General features: G+C 28.2%; 1 protein-coding gene and 1 pseudogene across 1 annotated transcript in view; both read left to right on the top strand.

Moving 5' to 3' along the window:
- The window catches only part of LOC149062629 (uncharacterized), a 29130-nt gene extending 21189 nt beyond the window's left edge, over positions 1 to 7941 (top strand). The window contains exon 5 of the mRNA XM_089221967.1: positions 7687 to 7941. Within this exon, the coding sequence (XP_089078093.1) occupies positions 7687 to 7941 (255 nt within the window). The remainder of the gene's footprint in view (positions 1 to 7686) is intronic.
- The window catches only part of LOC149062623 (uncharacterized), a 512259-nt pseudogene that overhangs the window by 309159 nt on the left and 185417 nt on the right, over positions 1 to 17683 (top strand).

The raw sequence follows: 17683 nt of genomic DNA, 5'->3' as shown, positions 1-17683 counted from the left end.
TTCTTTTTAGATCTAAGATTTTAAAATTTGATACAAGGCTCCTAACATATTTTTACAATAGCAGTTGAAAAATAAGAGAAATATATAGTCACACATTTTTATTTTTTTTTATAAGCATTTACAGTTCAAATATTGACTAAATACGTTAAAATTACGGCAATGTTTAAAAGTTCAAATTATCTTAGATAGAAATTCATAAAAGTTTTTCTTTTTAATTCTAAGATTTGAGAATTTAATACAAGGTTCCTAAAATATTTTTACAATAGCAGTTGAAAAATAAAAGAAATGAATAGTCACATTTATTTTTTACAAGCATTTAAATTTAAATTTTGACAATACACGTAAAAATCACGAAAATTCGCAAATTATTTTAAGCTAGAAATTCATAAAAAACTTTCTTTTTAAATTTTTAATAATCTATAATATATCCTAGACAGATGAACCGTCTCCGTTCAGAATCGTTTTTCGTATACAATGATACCTATCATTGCATTCAAATTTAACCTACCTTAGTCAGAGGTCCACCCCACCTCCAATGTACAGTAGAGCGATACCCACTTACCCGCTTTTTTTATGTATGTAAGGAATTATAAAATTAATAAGAAATAATAGATACGACGATAATTTGAGCGGGAAGCCTAGCCAAGTAAAATTGTAATCGATAATAATTAGTTGTGCTAAACATTTTATTATTCGTACCATCAGCTGTTATTGTCCATAGTGTCTAATTGTTAATTGGAACAATTTTGGTTTATTTTATGAACAAATTGTAAAAAATATTCTAAAAGCTAAAACAATGCGCTAAAATTGTCAAAAGTGCAATAAAAAAAAACTACTTTAAAATAATCAATATCACCCAAAACACATATTATACTTACGGTTAAGGATCGACGTTTTAAGTGTTTCGACACCAGAAAGAAGATGCCTTTGCATCAAAATTCCAGCCCTAGAAATAACTAATAATATTTTTCACAATATACTTGCCTATGCAGTTATTCATCGGAGATCTTTCAAGCAATATCTTGAACTCTTGATAATACAGTACTATTGTACTAATATAGTAATATCATTCCAAATGATATAGATATCTCCATGTGCCTATTTGTCGCTTTACAAACCAGTATTTCACGACCATGTCTTAAAAAAATAACTGAATTTTTAATGAGGTTAAGTTATTTTAAGCTTCAACTTTCTAGATAGTTTGTAACTTTTATAAGTTGTACGAAAAATAACATTTAACATTAAACTTAACTTATATCATTCTATATTAACTTGCCCAGCCTTGCGATACACTGTAGGTACATACCTTTAATAATAAATATGTTGGTCTTCACTGCAACCACAACAAATCTCATTTAATTTGCGACAACTTAAATGCGTATTATGTAGTATAAGCATAATATAGTAAAAAAACATTTGGTATCATAGTAATAATTAATAATATTTTATATTATGATGGTACTCGTAAATGCATGATATATCTATGGTACCTACAGGGTAAGTTTACCATTAGTACAGGATTTAAGTATTGATCGCGTGTAATTTATAAAATATAAGAGGAGAAGTAAAAAGGAATTAACTGTTCCAAAAAATAATTAAAAGTTCAAACATTATCTTTTTTAAATTTAAATTTTCTTTTTCTGATGATTTTTAGCATGTAATGTCTTGATGTGTACTCTTCAGAAATACATGTACACATTTTGTAAATAACAATTTTATTAATGTATTTTATTATTTTATTAATTTAGGGAATGACCATTTTTGATTACGAAAAGCCAAGTGGAGAAGAGTAAAGACCTTAACACCTCATCTGTTAATGAGATAAATTATTCTTGAAACATCTATATAATAAAATGCTCCTTCGTCTGACCCCTGTTTATACATGATTTTTCCACTGATTCGTAGAAGCCCATCCGCTACACCACCGAAAAAAATATATTTCAAGAATTTATTAGTTATCTTTACTATACTGCTTTATATTATATTGTAGCCGATACAATTGAATAGAATTCCCAGACGGAATGCGTACAGGCGTCAGGTGCCTTATTTGTGATGCCCTATACAAATGTAATAAATCAATGGGGGTGGACACTATTCATTCTGATGGCAGTGAAATCTCCATGTGCGGTCGTATGTCATCCCATATCATCCCAAATAAATCGCCAACATAATATAAAAACATTCTTAAACCCTTAGTGCTCTGTGGACTGTGACATCCATTTTCTACACCTAAATGCTGCATAGCCGATTATATATTATTGTATTATTATAATATTCACTTATTTTTACATGGGTAACAACTTGAATATGGTTATAGACAATAATAATTTTATATTTAAATTATAATGATCAGTAATGATCTCGCTGTGGTGAATTTCCGGAATACAATTTGTATCTCAAAATTATTGAAATATATTGAACAAATACAGTTAATACATTAACATCTGAATTATATAAAAAGTTACATAAAATTACAGTTCTAAAATAGAATTATTTATCGAATATAAGTTAGGGGAAAAATTGGAAAATAGGTCAATGAGTAAGTATCGTCTACAAGTTAAAATTGGCTTCAAATATGCATACGAAAAACAATTCTGAGCAATTGATCACTCTATATATCACTCTATATTACAAAGCATATAATATAATATATACTCATATTTAATTTTCAATTATACTTATTTATTGTACTATTAGTAATATGGTAGGTTGAATTAATTTTGGCGAAAACATTGTATTTATGATACAGTAGACGCCGCTTATAAGACTCACTTTGGGACCAGCACAAAGTGAGTCTTATAACCGAATGAACCTTATAGGCGAAGTGGAAAAAAAAAATTAATTACGTATTTATAAATTTTATTTTATTACATATTTTGCTTTGATTTTATTAATACATACATTAAAATAATTAAACGTTAATACATATTACATATAAAAATTATTTTTGAAAAAAATTAAATTTAAATAATTAAACGTAAATTTATATTACATATAAAAATTATTTTTGAAAAAAATTAAATTTAAATAATTAAACGTAAATACATATTACATATAAAAATTATTTTTGAAAAAAATTTGTAATTTTTTTGTTTGTTTTTTATTTTCTTCTAATATTCCGAAAATATACTGTTCGTATTCGTATTGATCGTATTTATCTGCGATAAAAATTATTATACGTTATTAGGTACCAACAGAAACTAGAAATAATCAACACGAATATTATTTAATTTTTCAATACCAATTTATTTCTAAATTATAACCAAAAAAGTTTGTTTTCTACTATTTATTTTACGAAATTTGAGTCTTATAACCGAAGTGTTGAGTCTTATAACCGATTTTTTTTTTAATGTATTTGGACACGTCCGGACCGTTCCAGACGATTTTGAGTCTAATAAGCGACTGAACCTTATATCCGTGAGTCTTATAAGCGGCGTCTACTGTATTTGATTAGTACAATACTTTATAGGTAGTTATAGTTTTATCATTCTATATTATTATATTTAACTTATATGTAGCAATGAATATAATATTTGTAATTGTGAAACTAGGTCATACGAAACCGTTTACTAAATCATGTTCTTTCATTGTATGTTGTAATAAATAAAAAAAATATTATAAACAACTTATATGTGTTAGTTTTGAATCTAATATCTCGTGAACGTATAACTCAGTGAATAAGTGTGTTAAGTTAATTTTAAAAATAATGTCATGTTTCAGGTAAGTAAGTATAAGTATAAATAACTCCCCCCAGTCCCCACTATCATCACTATTAACTAATCTACTGAACTGTATACGTTAAAAATTTTTTTAAATCTTATTACCATATTTTTTTTCAACAGATTTAGTATATACCTAATATACTTACAGAGGAAAAAACGTCAGTTCAAAGTATATGTTCCATCAATTACATTAAACTAGATTTTAGATTCTGAACGGAGTGATGAATGTATTGATTCTACAATGATGTGTGTTTTTTATGTGTCTGTGTACACTGTGTACAGCATAACTACTTGAAATAATGCTTCAATTTTAAACTTTGGGGATAGTTCCCTATGGAAAACTGAATATCCTTGGTGCATTATAGAGGTCAAAAAAGTTAACATTTTCCAACAGTTTTCAAAAAAATCGAGAAAAACAAAAAAAAAATTACAGAAAAACGGGAATTTTTACGCAAAACCAGTTTTCGACCAAATCGATTTTTTTATATGGTTGTAATTCAAAAACTAATCACTGTAAATACTTGAAATTTTCACCAAATGTTTATGTTAATGTTATCTATATACAGTTTAATTTTAAAACATTTTTGAAATTTTTGACTAACGCGAAAATTTGCAAGTAATTTTGAAGTTGAAAAATCATAAAATTTTTTTTGTTTATAACTAAGGATTAAAAATACAACATTAAAAATTTAAAATTATAATGATGTTTAAAAATATATTTTTCTGCAGTATAGGACCTTATATACACACTTTTTTTTACAGTCTAGAAACTTCCAAATGTACCTTTTTCTATTGAGTAGGAAATGATATATATAAATATGTATATATATTTTACCTGCTATGTCGTTTGTAGGTACGTACATTTGCCCATTGTACTTATTGTGTTTCTTGCACTACAGTGAGGGTAGGTAGGTAGGTAGGTACCTTGACCAGCGTATAGGTAGCGTCAAGTGTTCGTATATATATGTATAATACAATAACATTTCGATGCTCAACTGGTGGTAGGAACCAACACCATTACTGTTGCCACCACCGTCGTGTAACATAAAAAGGGACGCAGAATTCAGATCGTCATTCGTATGCTAACAGTGCTATTTAATTTAAAATTGTTCTCGGCACTAGCAGACTTGGTCGAGATAGGCTGTATTTTTTTCCATAATTTTAACATAATATTCATATCTCATTAAATCTACATTACACGATGAAATATACGGCATTTACAATCGTCACGCTTGCCATCATCTCATCGATTGTGGCATTGACAAATAATGGTTACGAAGAACGGCCGTGGTCGACAGAAGATATTGAAAACCACAAAAATAGTGAGTAAATAGCATTATGTATTATTTTTAAAACACACATGTTAATTATGAATAATTACTATCATTCAGATGTTTGAGAAATCTGTATTATGTTTAAAATGTATATTTATTGTTTTACGTCTCTAAATATTTGATATGTGTTATATACTTCGAATTTAAGTTTTATTTTTTATTTTCAAGTTTTTAATCATTCTATAGATTAGTCATACAATATAAATAAATCGTTGAAAAAGTGATAAAATCACCGGGTCTACCTGTTATAAACATAAAAATTAAGTGACCCAATTACCGTTACCTTTTGGAAAAAAAGGTTAATATTGTGAGGTAATTATCGGATTCCCCTTCTAAGCATCCTCACATGGGACTGATAATAGTAGAATCGGTATCGGTGGCATACCGTCACACAAAGGAATGCACAGAATTTTGGTGGTCCTCATGATAACATTTAGAATAGAATATTTATTATTTTTAATATTACAAACACCAAACAGTATAATTCACCTAATAGTGAAATAAGGTACTAATTGTCTTCTTGTGTTTTTTTAGTAATGGATAGTCTCAATGGTCGTGTATGTCCTCCATTTGGAAAAAAGGCGAAATTCGAGGTAGAGACTATACAAACGAAGTCGCCGATGTACGGATGTGCCTATATGGCAAAAAAAACTCAACAAAGCGCTGTTCCGTTGTTACATTTGTGGTTGGAGCGTTCCGAACCAAAAAAAAATACATGGCCATTGCAAAAACATGACTAGTACGTATAACGAACTACTACAACTGTAACATAATAATGGTGGTCGGGGGTTGGTAAGGTGGGTTGCGTGGGTGGGTATTGGACCCATGCTTTTTAAAATTTGCGGTCACCAAACTCTGCATAAAACTCAAATAAAATTAATTACAATAGTATTAATTTTCGTTATTCTACAGCATATTGTATGTTTATATAATAACATTATCAGATTGACTTGCGCTTTGCACACATATTTCTTTATTTTATAAGGATATTAAGTACCTACTTTATTGGAGAGTATAATATAAATGTATTTTAATATTATATTGAATATTAATGTACTATAATTAATGCTATACCTAGTATTTTTTGCCAAGCAATATCTTTAATCATACTCATGAATATTTCATCTAATTGTTTCTATCAGATATGGACCACTTTACTTTTGAGTGCTTGGCAAACATTAAACAACCCAACATAGACGAAGTTAAATTGGGTTTTAAGTACATATCACTACTGGAACATACTAATGCAGAAAATATGCAGAGTCAACCATCCAAACCACGATCCCACAGATGTGCCGTGAGTATATTACACGTTATTTTATATTATATTATATTATTCTATATATTCTTTATAATGTAGACGAATTCATGCAATCAATCTGATTATTTGAATGGTAATTTGTGTGTGTGTGTGTGTGTGGGGGGGGGGGGGGGTTGTAGTGAGTATGTGGTTGAAGAACATTCTTATGTACACGCATGAAATATTAACTATTATGGATTTAAAATTTTTAAGTGGGTGGTTGGTAGAATAATACTTATTATTTGTGTATTTGATCATTGTATACTAATTCTATTTTCAGGGAAAATTTTATTTTAATAATTCAAAACTAATAAAAGTTCTTACTTGTAATTATTATATGCGATAACTAAACCACCACATACCTCTCTTTAAATAATTGAACTTCTTATTTTCCATACCTAGTCAAACCATTTGAGATTTAAAGCCCTCGTATTGTATATGTATACAATCCCAAATGTTTTTAAACGGTTTGACGATTTATATTTCATATATATTTATTATCAGTGGCATAATTACGGAGGTGCACGACAGTGCACTTGGACCCCCTGGTATTATGTTGAAGATTAAAAGATATACTTTTGTGCCAGCATATACTGAACTTTATACCTCTTTAAATACAATATCATCTATATTTCATTGATTTGTTGAATTTTTTTTAAACTTATTTAAGAATGCTGTTATCACTTTAATTAATTTTATAAATATTAATTTATAAAATATTTATTATATACATATTATATTTTTATATGCATAATGTATCATAGTACAGATACAGCTCATATAGTATTTAAAATATAGGTACCTACAGATTTTTATCTTTGTTTATGTTATATTGTTATCAAATATAAAAAGATACCTATTTAGTACATGCGAGCAATGCAATTAGCTTTAAATATGAGTAGTAATATGACTTACCTAATTTATAATTATTGATAACAATTTTACACCTGCTGAAATTTAATGGAATTACGCCAATTTTTTTTACACCGAGTAAATATAATACATTGTGTTAACCATAGTAACCATAGTATCTAATAAACATTCACCATCACCAACTATTCCGGGGAAAGCCCCATTATAATTACAATATTCATCAGCAGTGTTTCTAATTGTTGTCCTTCGTGCTGCCGTATTTACACTAATATCACTCCTGTGTCGTGTATTAACTTTAATCTTATTGTAAAATCTGAAGGTCTAAAAAACAGTGACCTCGACATTTGTGGTTGTAGATTGGGGAGGGGGGATTCAGTGTACCTATATTTACATACACATAATTTATAGTTGATTTAATTTATTTCTCTCTATCTGTATTTTTCCTTTCTGTCCACAGTTGTACGATGTGAGGGACGTGGACGACAAGATGCTCAGAATAATCCGAATAGTGATTAGCAAGCCAGTGGTAGCAGCAGGTACATTCAACACAACCCTGTGCAAAGGGCTCTCAGAGCTTTTAGATCGGGATGAGCTGCCATTCGTCCACGAGGGATCTCGATATTGGCCTGACGGATCGATGTACCTATATTTATTAGGAAGAAAGGCAAAAATCTTTTACACTAATCCAACTACTACCACCTATCGTCCATAAATATGTGTATAGGTACCTTTACATCATTACATTATGAAAACATACATGTAATTTAATTTATAATTAAAACACATTTATGTATACTTACCTACATATATTTTAAAATATACAATAAAAAGTTCATCAATAATTCCATTTGTATTGTATTTGTTTTTTTTTTTTTTTATATTGATGGGTATTTGAATGAGAACAATTTTCATATACTTTTAAACATCATCAGTAAAGTTACCATAGTTAAGCTTGTTCATAATTTTTATAATACTTAGGAATAGAGAAAAAATATTAAACATAATATAAATTTATATTACTTAAGAGTTCGCCGGCTAGTACTTGTATTAAAATATATTATTCTTCACTAAAAAGTATTAACGGCGATCTATCGTTTGTTGTGGTATCGTTTAAACGAATTATTTATTATGATCTATAAATCATAACGACGTAATTTGTCTTTAAAATATTTACGTATAATCATACCAAAAGTAATTATAAGTACATATAACTATACAAATTTATAACATTACTTACACAATACACATTTAAACAAAAAGGTAAATTAACGGGTGAAGTCGATTAATTCGAAATTCAAAAAGCTGCAGTCACTTAACATACTACTTAACGTATATATTATAAAAAAAAAATAATAAAGTTAATTTCTGTATGACGAAATACATCTTTAAAATACATATTATATTGTATATATTGTTTTTATATAAATAATAATTTCAATTTTATATAGGTAGTTATTATAATTCATGACTTTTTAAAAATATATATAATTTCTATAACGATAGTTCATCAAAATGAGAAATTAGTACCTATAGTATATTATGTTTATTGTTATATATTTAACGGACTTATTTTATCCCGGACTTTTTTACCGTGATTTCTATTATATATGTACATCAATATTTTATAATACTATAATTTTGTTAAGGGGCCCGCTCGTGACTATTTAATAAGGGGCAACATTTAGGCAATTTGAAAGCTCGTCGCCGCCGCCCGGTACCTATGTGTTAGTCGTAAATGATTATTAGTGTGAGTGTAGACAGACGTGCGTACCACCGCCAACCACCCAACTATTTAGACAGACATCGTTATCGCAAAGTTATTTATAGCGGGATTACTATATATTATAATATTATCCGTAATCGTTCATTCGGAACGATTGAATCCTTATTAAAATATTATTTTTACTACGTATTCAATTCTACTCTTATTTACAATTCAATTTCATTCAGATAGTGAAGGAAGTGAAAGACGAAGGTTGGTATTTTCATTTTTATTGCAATTTTCGCACTCTTCTTTTGTGTTTATTATATAGTGTAAATAGTGTTTATTATGGGCAGTAAGTACAGAGTTAAAAAAAAAACTGTAGCGGCTTATAGGAAGAAGAAAGGTGGAAATAAAATCACGTAAGTTATACTTCGACTTCTAAGTAAAAATGTATCGTCATCAGGTGGTTGGTAGGTATATAATAAATTTAAACATCGTTTAGAAAACGCGTTCAAGATAATTTGACGACCTGCAGCGCTGCGAGCATGGTTTGTGGCAAGACATAATTGCTGTAAAAAATTTAGTAGCTTTTCACGCAGACAGCCTTATTTATAACTTGAATAATAATTTTGTGGAGTCTTACAACAGTGTAGTAGCAAAATTTGTAGGGGGGAAAAGAGTGAACTATTCCCTGCGAGGTAAATAAAATATGATTTAAAAATTAAACGTTGATAATTTTAATATATTCATACAGCATAGGTAAGATATATACATAATAAGCGTTTTTTAGGTTCGTATAACACTCGGTGTATGACAGCAGTATCATCGTTTAACTTTGGTCCAGAGTACATGCGAAGGTTGTTTAAACAGGCAACTAAAGAAAGTCCGGGAAAGTTTACCAAACGGTTCATTTGCAAACTATCAAAAAAAAAGACTTACGCAAGGAGTACTCCAAAAATCAGACTCAGCTTTGAGCAAAGACAGTATATTATTACAATATAAAATAATAATAATAATGATTTATAAATTTATATAATATACTATATTGTTATTTTAATTAATAAACACTATATTTTTAATTCTTATTTTATGAATATTCTCGGTCATTTGTATTATTTGGTTTAGGTTACAGAGCAAAAAATTTGTGGGGCCCGACACTGATTACGGCGATTTGTGTAATGAGCTGGGTTGTGAAGAGCTTTCGCTTTCAGCCGAGGAAGTGGAAGAGAAAAAATTAGAGTTCCTAACTTCTTTGATAAAAAGTGTTGAAGAAATTCACGAAGTCGAACGAGCTACAGTAGACCAGGTTAAAACAAATACAAATTTTATTTTATTCTATTTAACTTTAACACTATAAAAATTACATAAAAAAAATTATTTTGTATTTTTCATTCCTTTTTAATTAAAAAAATGTTTATGCTTGTTGTTATAAGTCAAAAGCGACATTTGGCATAAAGAGCGGAAATTTCGACTAACTGCCTCAAATTTTGGACGTGTATGTAAGCTTAGAGCCAACACCCCCAGAACAAATACCGTAAAATACATTTTGTATGGCGAAGTGTTCACACCATCAACTTCGGCATTGAGGTACGATTACAAAATATTTATTTAGTCAAATTCAATTATATATTCAGTTATATAATATTATACAACATTTTTGTTTATATATTAGGTATGGAATTCAATATGAGCCCATGGCCAAAAAAGATTTTGAGCTGAAGTTGGGATTAGAAGTATTGCCAGCGGGTCTATTTATAGATGAGATTATAAATTTTAGATTCTGAGCGGAGCGATGAATGTATTGATTTTACCATGATGTGTGTTTTTTTTTTTTTTTTTTTTTTTGTGTCTGTCATCACGTTTTGAGGCAGTAAAAATGCTTCGATTTTTGACTTCAGTACCTCGTTCGATCAGAAAGTGAATCTAGTTGGTACTTTGGGGGGGGGGGGGGGGGGGTCAAAAGTAAAAAATTCTTAATACTTTTCTAAATAATTGAGAAAAACAAACAAAAAATTAAGGGAAAAACGGGAAATTTTACGCACACTCATTTTTCGACAAAATCGATTTTGGTTTTTGATGTAACTTTAAAACAAATGACCATAGATACATGAAATTTTCACCTAATGTTTATATAAGTATATTCTATCCACCATGCAATTTTCAAAAAATTTCGACTTAAGTTGAACTATTCATAGGCATTTCAAATTTTCGATCATTATTAGTTTTTTTAAAATTAATATCGTTAAAAATTTATTTGTTAGGCAGAAAAGCTTGAAAATTTAATACAAGGCTTTTAACACATTGTAACAATAGAAGTTAAAAAATATTAAAAATTCGTAGGCACAATTTTTTTTTATAAGCATTTAAATTTCAAATTTTGACTAAATACGTAAAAATTACGGCAATGTTCAAATTATCTTAGATAGAAATTCATAAAAGTTTTTCTTTTTAATTCTAAGATTTGAAAATTTAATACAAGTCTCCTAACATATTTTTACAATAGAAGTTGAAAAATAAAAGAAATACATAGTGACAATTTTTTTTTATAAGCATACAAAGTTTGAATTTTTACAAAATATTACAAAATATTACGAAAATTCGTAAATTATTTTATGCTAGAAATTCATAAAAAATTTTCCTTTTATATTTAAGATTTGAAAATTTAATACAAGGCTCCTAACATATTTTTACAATAGAAGTTGAAAAATAAAAGAAATATTTAGTCACAATTTTTTTTTATAAGCATTTAAAGCTCAAATTTTGACTAAATACGTAAAAATTACGGCAATATTCAAATTATCTTAGATAGAAATTCATAAAAGTTTTTCTTTTTAATTCTAAGATTTGAAAATTTAATACAAGTCTCCTAACAAATTTTTACAATAGAAGTTGAAAAATAAAAGAAATACATAGTCACAATTTTTTTTTATAAGCATTCAAAGTTTGAATTTTTACAAAATATTACGAAAAATCGTAAATTATTTTATGCTAGAAATTCATAAAAAATTTTCCTTTTATATTTAAGATTTGAAAATTTAATACAAGGCTCATTATATATTTTTACAATAGCAATTGAAAAATAAAAGAAATATATAGTCACAATTTTTTTTTATAAGCATTTAAAGCTCAAATTTTGACTAAATACGTAAAAATTACGGCAATATTCAAATTATCTTAGATAGAAATTCATAAAAGTTTTCCTTTTTAATTCTAAGATTTGAAAATTTAATACAAGGCTCCTAACATATTTTTACAATAGCAGTTGCAAAATAAAAGGAATACATAGTCACAATTTTTTTTTTATGCATTCAAAGTTTGAGTTTTGACAACATATTATGTAAAAATCACGAAAATACAGAAATTATTTTAAGCTAGAAATTCATAAAAAATTTTCTTTTTATATCTAAGATTTGAAAATTTAATACAAGGCTCATAATATATTTTTACAATAAAAATTGAAAAATAAAAGAAATGCGTAGCCACAATTTTTTTTTTACAAGCATTCAAAGTTTGAATTTTGACAACATATGTAAAAATTACGAAAATTCGCAAATTATTTCAAACTAGAAATTCATAAAAATTTTTCTTTTTAAAACTAAGATTTGAAAATTTTTAATAATCTATAATATATCCTAGACAGATAAACCGTCTTCGCTCAGAATCGTTTTTCGTATACAATGATATAATATCATTGGATTCAAATTTAATTCCATCCATTACAGTAACCCACTTGTAACCTACTGTACAGCAGAGCGACATACACGACTTACCCGCCTTTTTTGGCTTGTTCTCCTGAAGGGTTGATAGGACATAAGGATTTGTTGGAAGTAAAGTGTCCTTATAGCGCTAAAGACATGACAGTCATCGAAGGTGTTGAACAAAAAAAAATCAATTTTTTGTCGGTCAACAACTCAGGCGAGTTGCAATTGAAAAAAACTGATATCTATTACTACCAAGTGCAGGGTCAATTGCACGTGGCTAATAAACAAACCTGTTATTTTGTAGTTTGGACACCAAAAGGTAAGTATAATAATACTATATAATATCTAAACCTAATAAAGTTCTTACATAAAATAACATGTTATATTTCTATTTAGATATTTTTATCGTAAAAATTGAGCGAGATGACGACTTTTGGAAAACTAAAATGGAAAGTCAGTTGATACAATTTTATAAAAACTATTTACTGGCTGAAATAGTGCAGCCAAAAATTGTAGTATAAAATGTATATGAATGTAAATAAATATATTGTAATATTAATTTTTTTAACTGTGTGTTACTCATTATTAATAATTTATATTATTCGTTCTTGTGATCTATGTTTTCCTTTTTTATTTATTCGTTCAAGTGTACAACGTACATTATATTATTTTTAGGTATTCTAACTAATAAGAAATGTAAATAAGCGGTTAGTATAAATATTACGAACGGAAACGAGTGTCGTATAATATTAGGTATTTAATACTTATTAGTTATTAGTATTGGACATTAGTTGATTAGTAGATAAGATAACGTAATTGTAGACCGCTAGAACAGCATAGTGCCCAGTAGTAAAGAGCGGTAGTCTGCGGGTCGCGGGAGATATATACGTACGCGCATGCACATGTCAACGCAATCGCCAGACAGAAAAATTACTAGTGTGATTTTTTTCTCAAAACACACTTTACGGGAAAAACTCTCACACCTCGTAGATTGGTCCGATTTTCGAAATTTTTTTTTTGTTAGATAGAGGAATATTTTTTACAGGGCGCATTGGACTTCGATTTTTGATTACGTTGCTAAAAACAAAAAATAATACAAAAACTAAAAAGTTGTAAAAATGGATTAAATTCAAACTTGTAATATAAGATCTAGAAAAATAATTTTGAAAATCCAAGTCCAATGCGCCCTGTAAGGAGTCTTCCTCTATCTAACAAAAAAAAAATTACGGAAATCGGACCAATCTACGAAGCGTGAGAGTTTTTCCTGTAACGCATGTTTTTGAGCAAAAAAACAGGTCGCGTGCAGGCCCCTTAAATCCGGAGTTGTCCCTAGACAATAAGTCATGGTGGGAGAGCTTTTTTCAATAATAAAAATGTATTACTCCACTCGAATTATTATCATTATTATATATTAGGTACAGTTTTCGCCACTTATAGTGATTACCTTCGTTCAAAAGTACCTACTTGATCACTATAACCGGAAATCACTAAAAGCGGCGACTGGAGAAACATGTATAAAATAATGTAAAAATATTTAAATATTAAAATTATATTTATTTAGTATTATCATTTTTTATTTTTAATAATCTAAATATTTTTATTTTTTATACTATACATACCTACGGTATACTGAACAACGAACGAAAACAAACTGCGTATAAAGTGTAAAATATTGGTGCTTGTCAGAACAAAAACGGTTTCAAACATGTACGAATGGGGCTAGGTTAATTGAGTCCGAGATAAGTTTGGTACATTTTGAAAGTGTTAAATTGAGTCCCGGGGATAAATAAGTAGTAGGTAAGTTGAGTCCCGGAAAAAATAAGGTAGTAGGTAATTTGAGTCCCAGGAAAAAACGATTTATATGCATTAAATATTTAAAAATTTGCACTATAAAATTTTTATTTGTGATTTTTCCCCTCTCAATTTACCAACCCCGGTACGAAATGTTATGTTATTATGAAGTATCGCTTATTACGTGGGTTACATTAGAAAACATAAGCTTGATTAAAGTTCATGATTAAGATAATTGTCATTCGTAATAGTTTCCCTGTAAACAAAAAGGTGATAGGTATTATTTTAAATTTTATTTATATTTTATATTTCTGATCACAATAACCGAAAACCTGAACACTGTATTCGACGAAAAATTCTCTTATAACGACTGTTTGTTCCGTTCATGGCATTTTTGATCGCTATATATGAGTGGCTGATTCTTATAACCAGTGAACACTAAGCGGCGACTAAAAACTAAAAATATAAAAAATCGTTGGTAGGTACATTGAAAAGAAAACTCTTTATTAAATATAAAAAAAAACAAATCAAAAAATATTAAAAATGAAATAAAAATAAAAATTATAGAACAAAATCTAATTTTCTGTTGATTTTTGAAAACATAATGGCTTTATTCACGTCTAGGTACATCAATATTATATTTCTTTTTTCATTTGATGATTGTGTCTGTGAAAAATTCAATAATGATAGATATTAAAATGATTATCATTATTTCGATCCAATAATTTGATTCAAATATATTTAATTTACCTATTTATATAGTATATTATATTAACTACTATAATTAATACTAAAATATACTAAATACTATTGATTATAAATGTTATTTTGTGCCCATTCAATTTAAAAATAACAACTGATGCAGGGAATGGGCCATTCCAAATGTCCTGGATAACTCAGGTTCCACTAAGGAATATAATAAAATCAGTCGGCGCGATTAGATATTACCGAATTATAAATAGAACTATTCAACGATCCACAGAAAAATGTAGTAATTTATTATTATTTAATATTTATGATGTACATTAAAACTAAAAAATAACAGCCTAAACAGTTTTTTCACATTTTCTATAAAAAATATAATTTTAAATATTGATTGACATATTAAATATGTTTATTTTTTTCGTTTCGTGATATTGTGGGAGAGCACTGGTGTATTTAGGTTTTTGTCATGGGGGGGGGGGGTATGACTTTTTATGATAATTACAAACTTGAGAGTGGCTACGCCCCCCCCCCCCCAAGTTTCCAGGAATTATAAAAGCTTATTAATATTAAATATATATTCTACGTTTGCCAAAATTATAATACACAACACATTACTTGAGGTTCAATGTTTTATTATCAAAATCATGTTATTACAATACAAGATACAAAATATGAACTTCAAATTATCATAAAAATTTAATTTGACTTTTCGGTAGAGATTTTTTTTGATAAAATTAGGCGTACTTATGAAGAATCTTATATTAAATTTTCAATTGTTAGATTCAAAAAGACAAATTTTTATGAATTTCTAACTCAAAATAATTTGCTAATTTTCGTGTTTTTTCAGTATTTTGTCAAAATTTGAACTTTAAATGGTTATAAAAAGAAAACCGTGACTAAGGATTTTTAATATTTTTCAACCACTATTGTGTCAATATATAAGAAGCATCGTATTAAATTTTCAAGCTTTTTTACCCCACAAATAAAGATTTATTGACATTCAAAAAAAAAACCTAAAAAGTTGGAAACTATAAGTATATCCGTAAACAGCTTAAAACAAGTCAAAATATTTTAAAAATTGTATCAAATATAGAAAGTGTTAATATAAACAACCAGTGAAAATTTCATGTATCTACAGACATTTTTTTTAGAATTACACCAAAAACCGTAATCGATTTTGACCAAAATAGAGTTTGCGTAAAAATTCCCGTTTTTTCCTTAATTTTTCATTTGTTTTTCACGGCGCTTTTGAAAACTACTGGGAAATTTTTACTTTTGACCCCCAAAGTTCCATATAGGTTCACTTTCCTATCAGAAAAGATGCTGTTAAAGAATATCTAAGCATTTTTACTCTCCTAAAACGTGATGACAGACACAAAAAAGTTAAAAAATAAAAAAGCACACATCATTGTAAAATCAATACATTCATCGCTTCGCTCAGAATCTAAAAAAAAAGTATTTGAATACATATTCATATTATTACATTTATTCGAATACTTAACAATTTTACAAGACTGAACTGCAGTCTGCAAGCATAAAACGTTACTTTCTATTGGGAATAATAAAAATCTTGCCCGTCTGAACAACAGCGCTCAGCGGTTTTATTCTTGCAAATTTAATCAATTAGGAATTGAAAAAAAAAAATCATAATTTTTTAAATAGTAATCATCGAATTATAACGAGTAACGACTATAATTAATTGTGTGTATACAGTCTATGGGGGGGGGGGTTGATCCCCTTGATCCCCCCTCGTAAATACGCCACTGGGGGGGAGGGCATCGCTCTGTTTTGTCCGCGCCTGATCAACCGTTTCCAAAATATTGCAGTTGCAGTTGCACTTTCAAACGGACTATTGGGCGAGACAATATTATATTTAATATATATTTACTTTTTTACCATGATGCAATTTTTCGTCGTGATTTTTTTAAAAATCATCATTGAATTGACTACCAGATTCCAAGCATTTCATTTTTACTCGTTGTATTTTAGATTCTGAGCGGAGCGATGAATGTATTGATTTTACCATGATGTGTGTGTTTTTTTTTGTGTCTGTCATCACGTTTTGGCGCAGTAAAAATGCTTCAATTTTTGACTTCAGTACCTCGTTCGAGCAGAAAGTGAATCTAGTTGGTACTTTGGGGAGTCAAAAGTAAAAAATTCTCAATACTTTTCTAAATAATCGAGAAAAACAAACTAAAAATTAAGGGAAAAACGGGAAATTTTACGCACACTCATTTTTCGACAAAATCGATTTTGGTTTTTGATGTAACGTTAAAACGAATGACCGTAGATACATGAAATATTCATCGAATGTTTATATAAGTAAATTCTATCCACCATGCAATTTTCAAAATATTTCGACTTAAGTTGAACTATTCATAGGCATTTGAAATTTTCGATCATTTTTAGTTTTTTTAAAATTAATAACGATAAAAATGTATTTGTAAGGCAGAAAAGCTTGAAAATTTAATACAAGGCTCTTAACATATTGTTACAATAGCAGTTTGAAAAATAAAAGGAATACATACTCATAATTTTTTTTTAAGCATTCA

The sequence above is a fragment of the Diuraphis noxia genome, unplaced genomic scaffold, assembly GCF_037042655.1.
Source record: "Diuraphis noxia isolate RWA-SAM2 unplaced genomic scaffold, SU_Dnox_SAM2 contig0001, whole genome shotgun sequence".
Classification (NCBI taxonomy): Eukaryota; Metazoa; Arthropoda; class Insecta; order Hemiptera; family Aphididae; genus Diuraphis; species Diuraphis noxia.
This window is presented reverse-complemented; position numbering and strand designations above follow the sequence as displayed.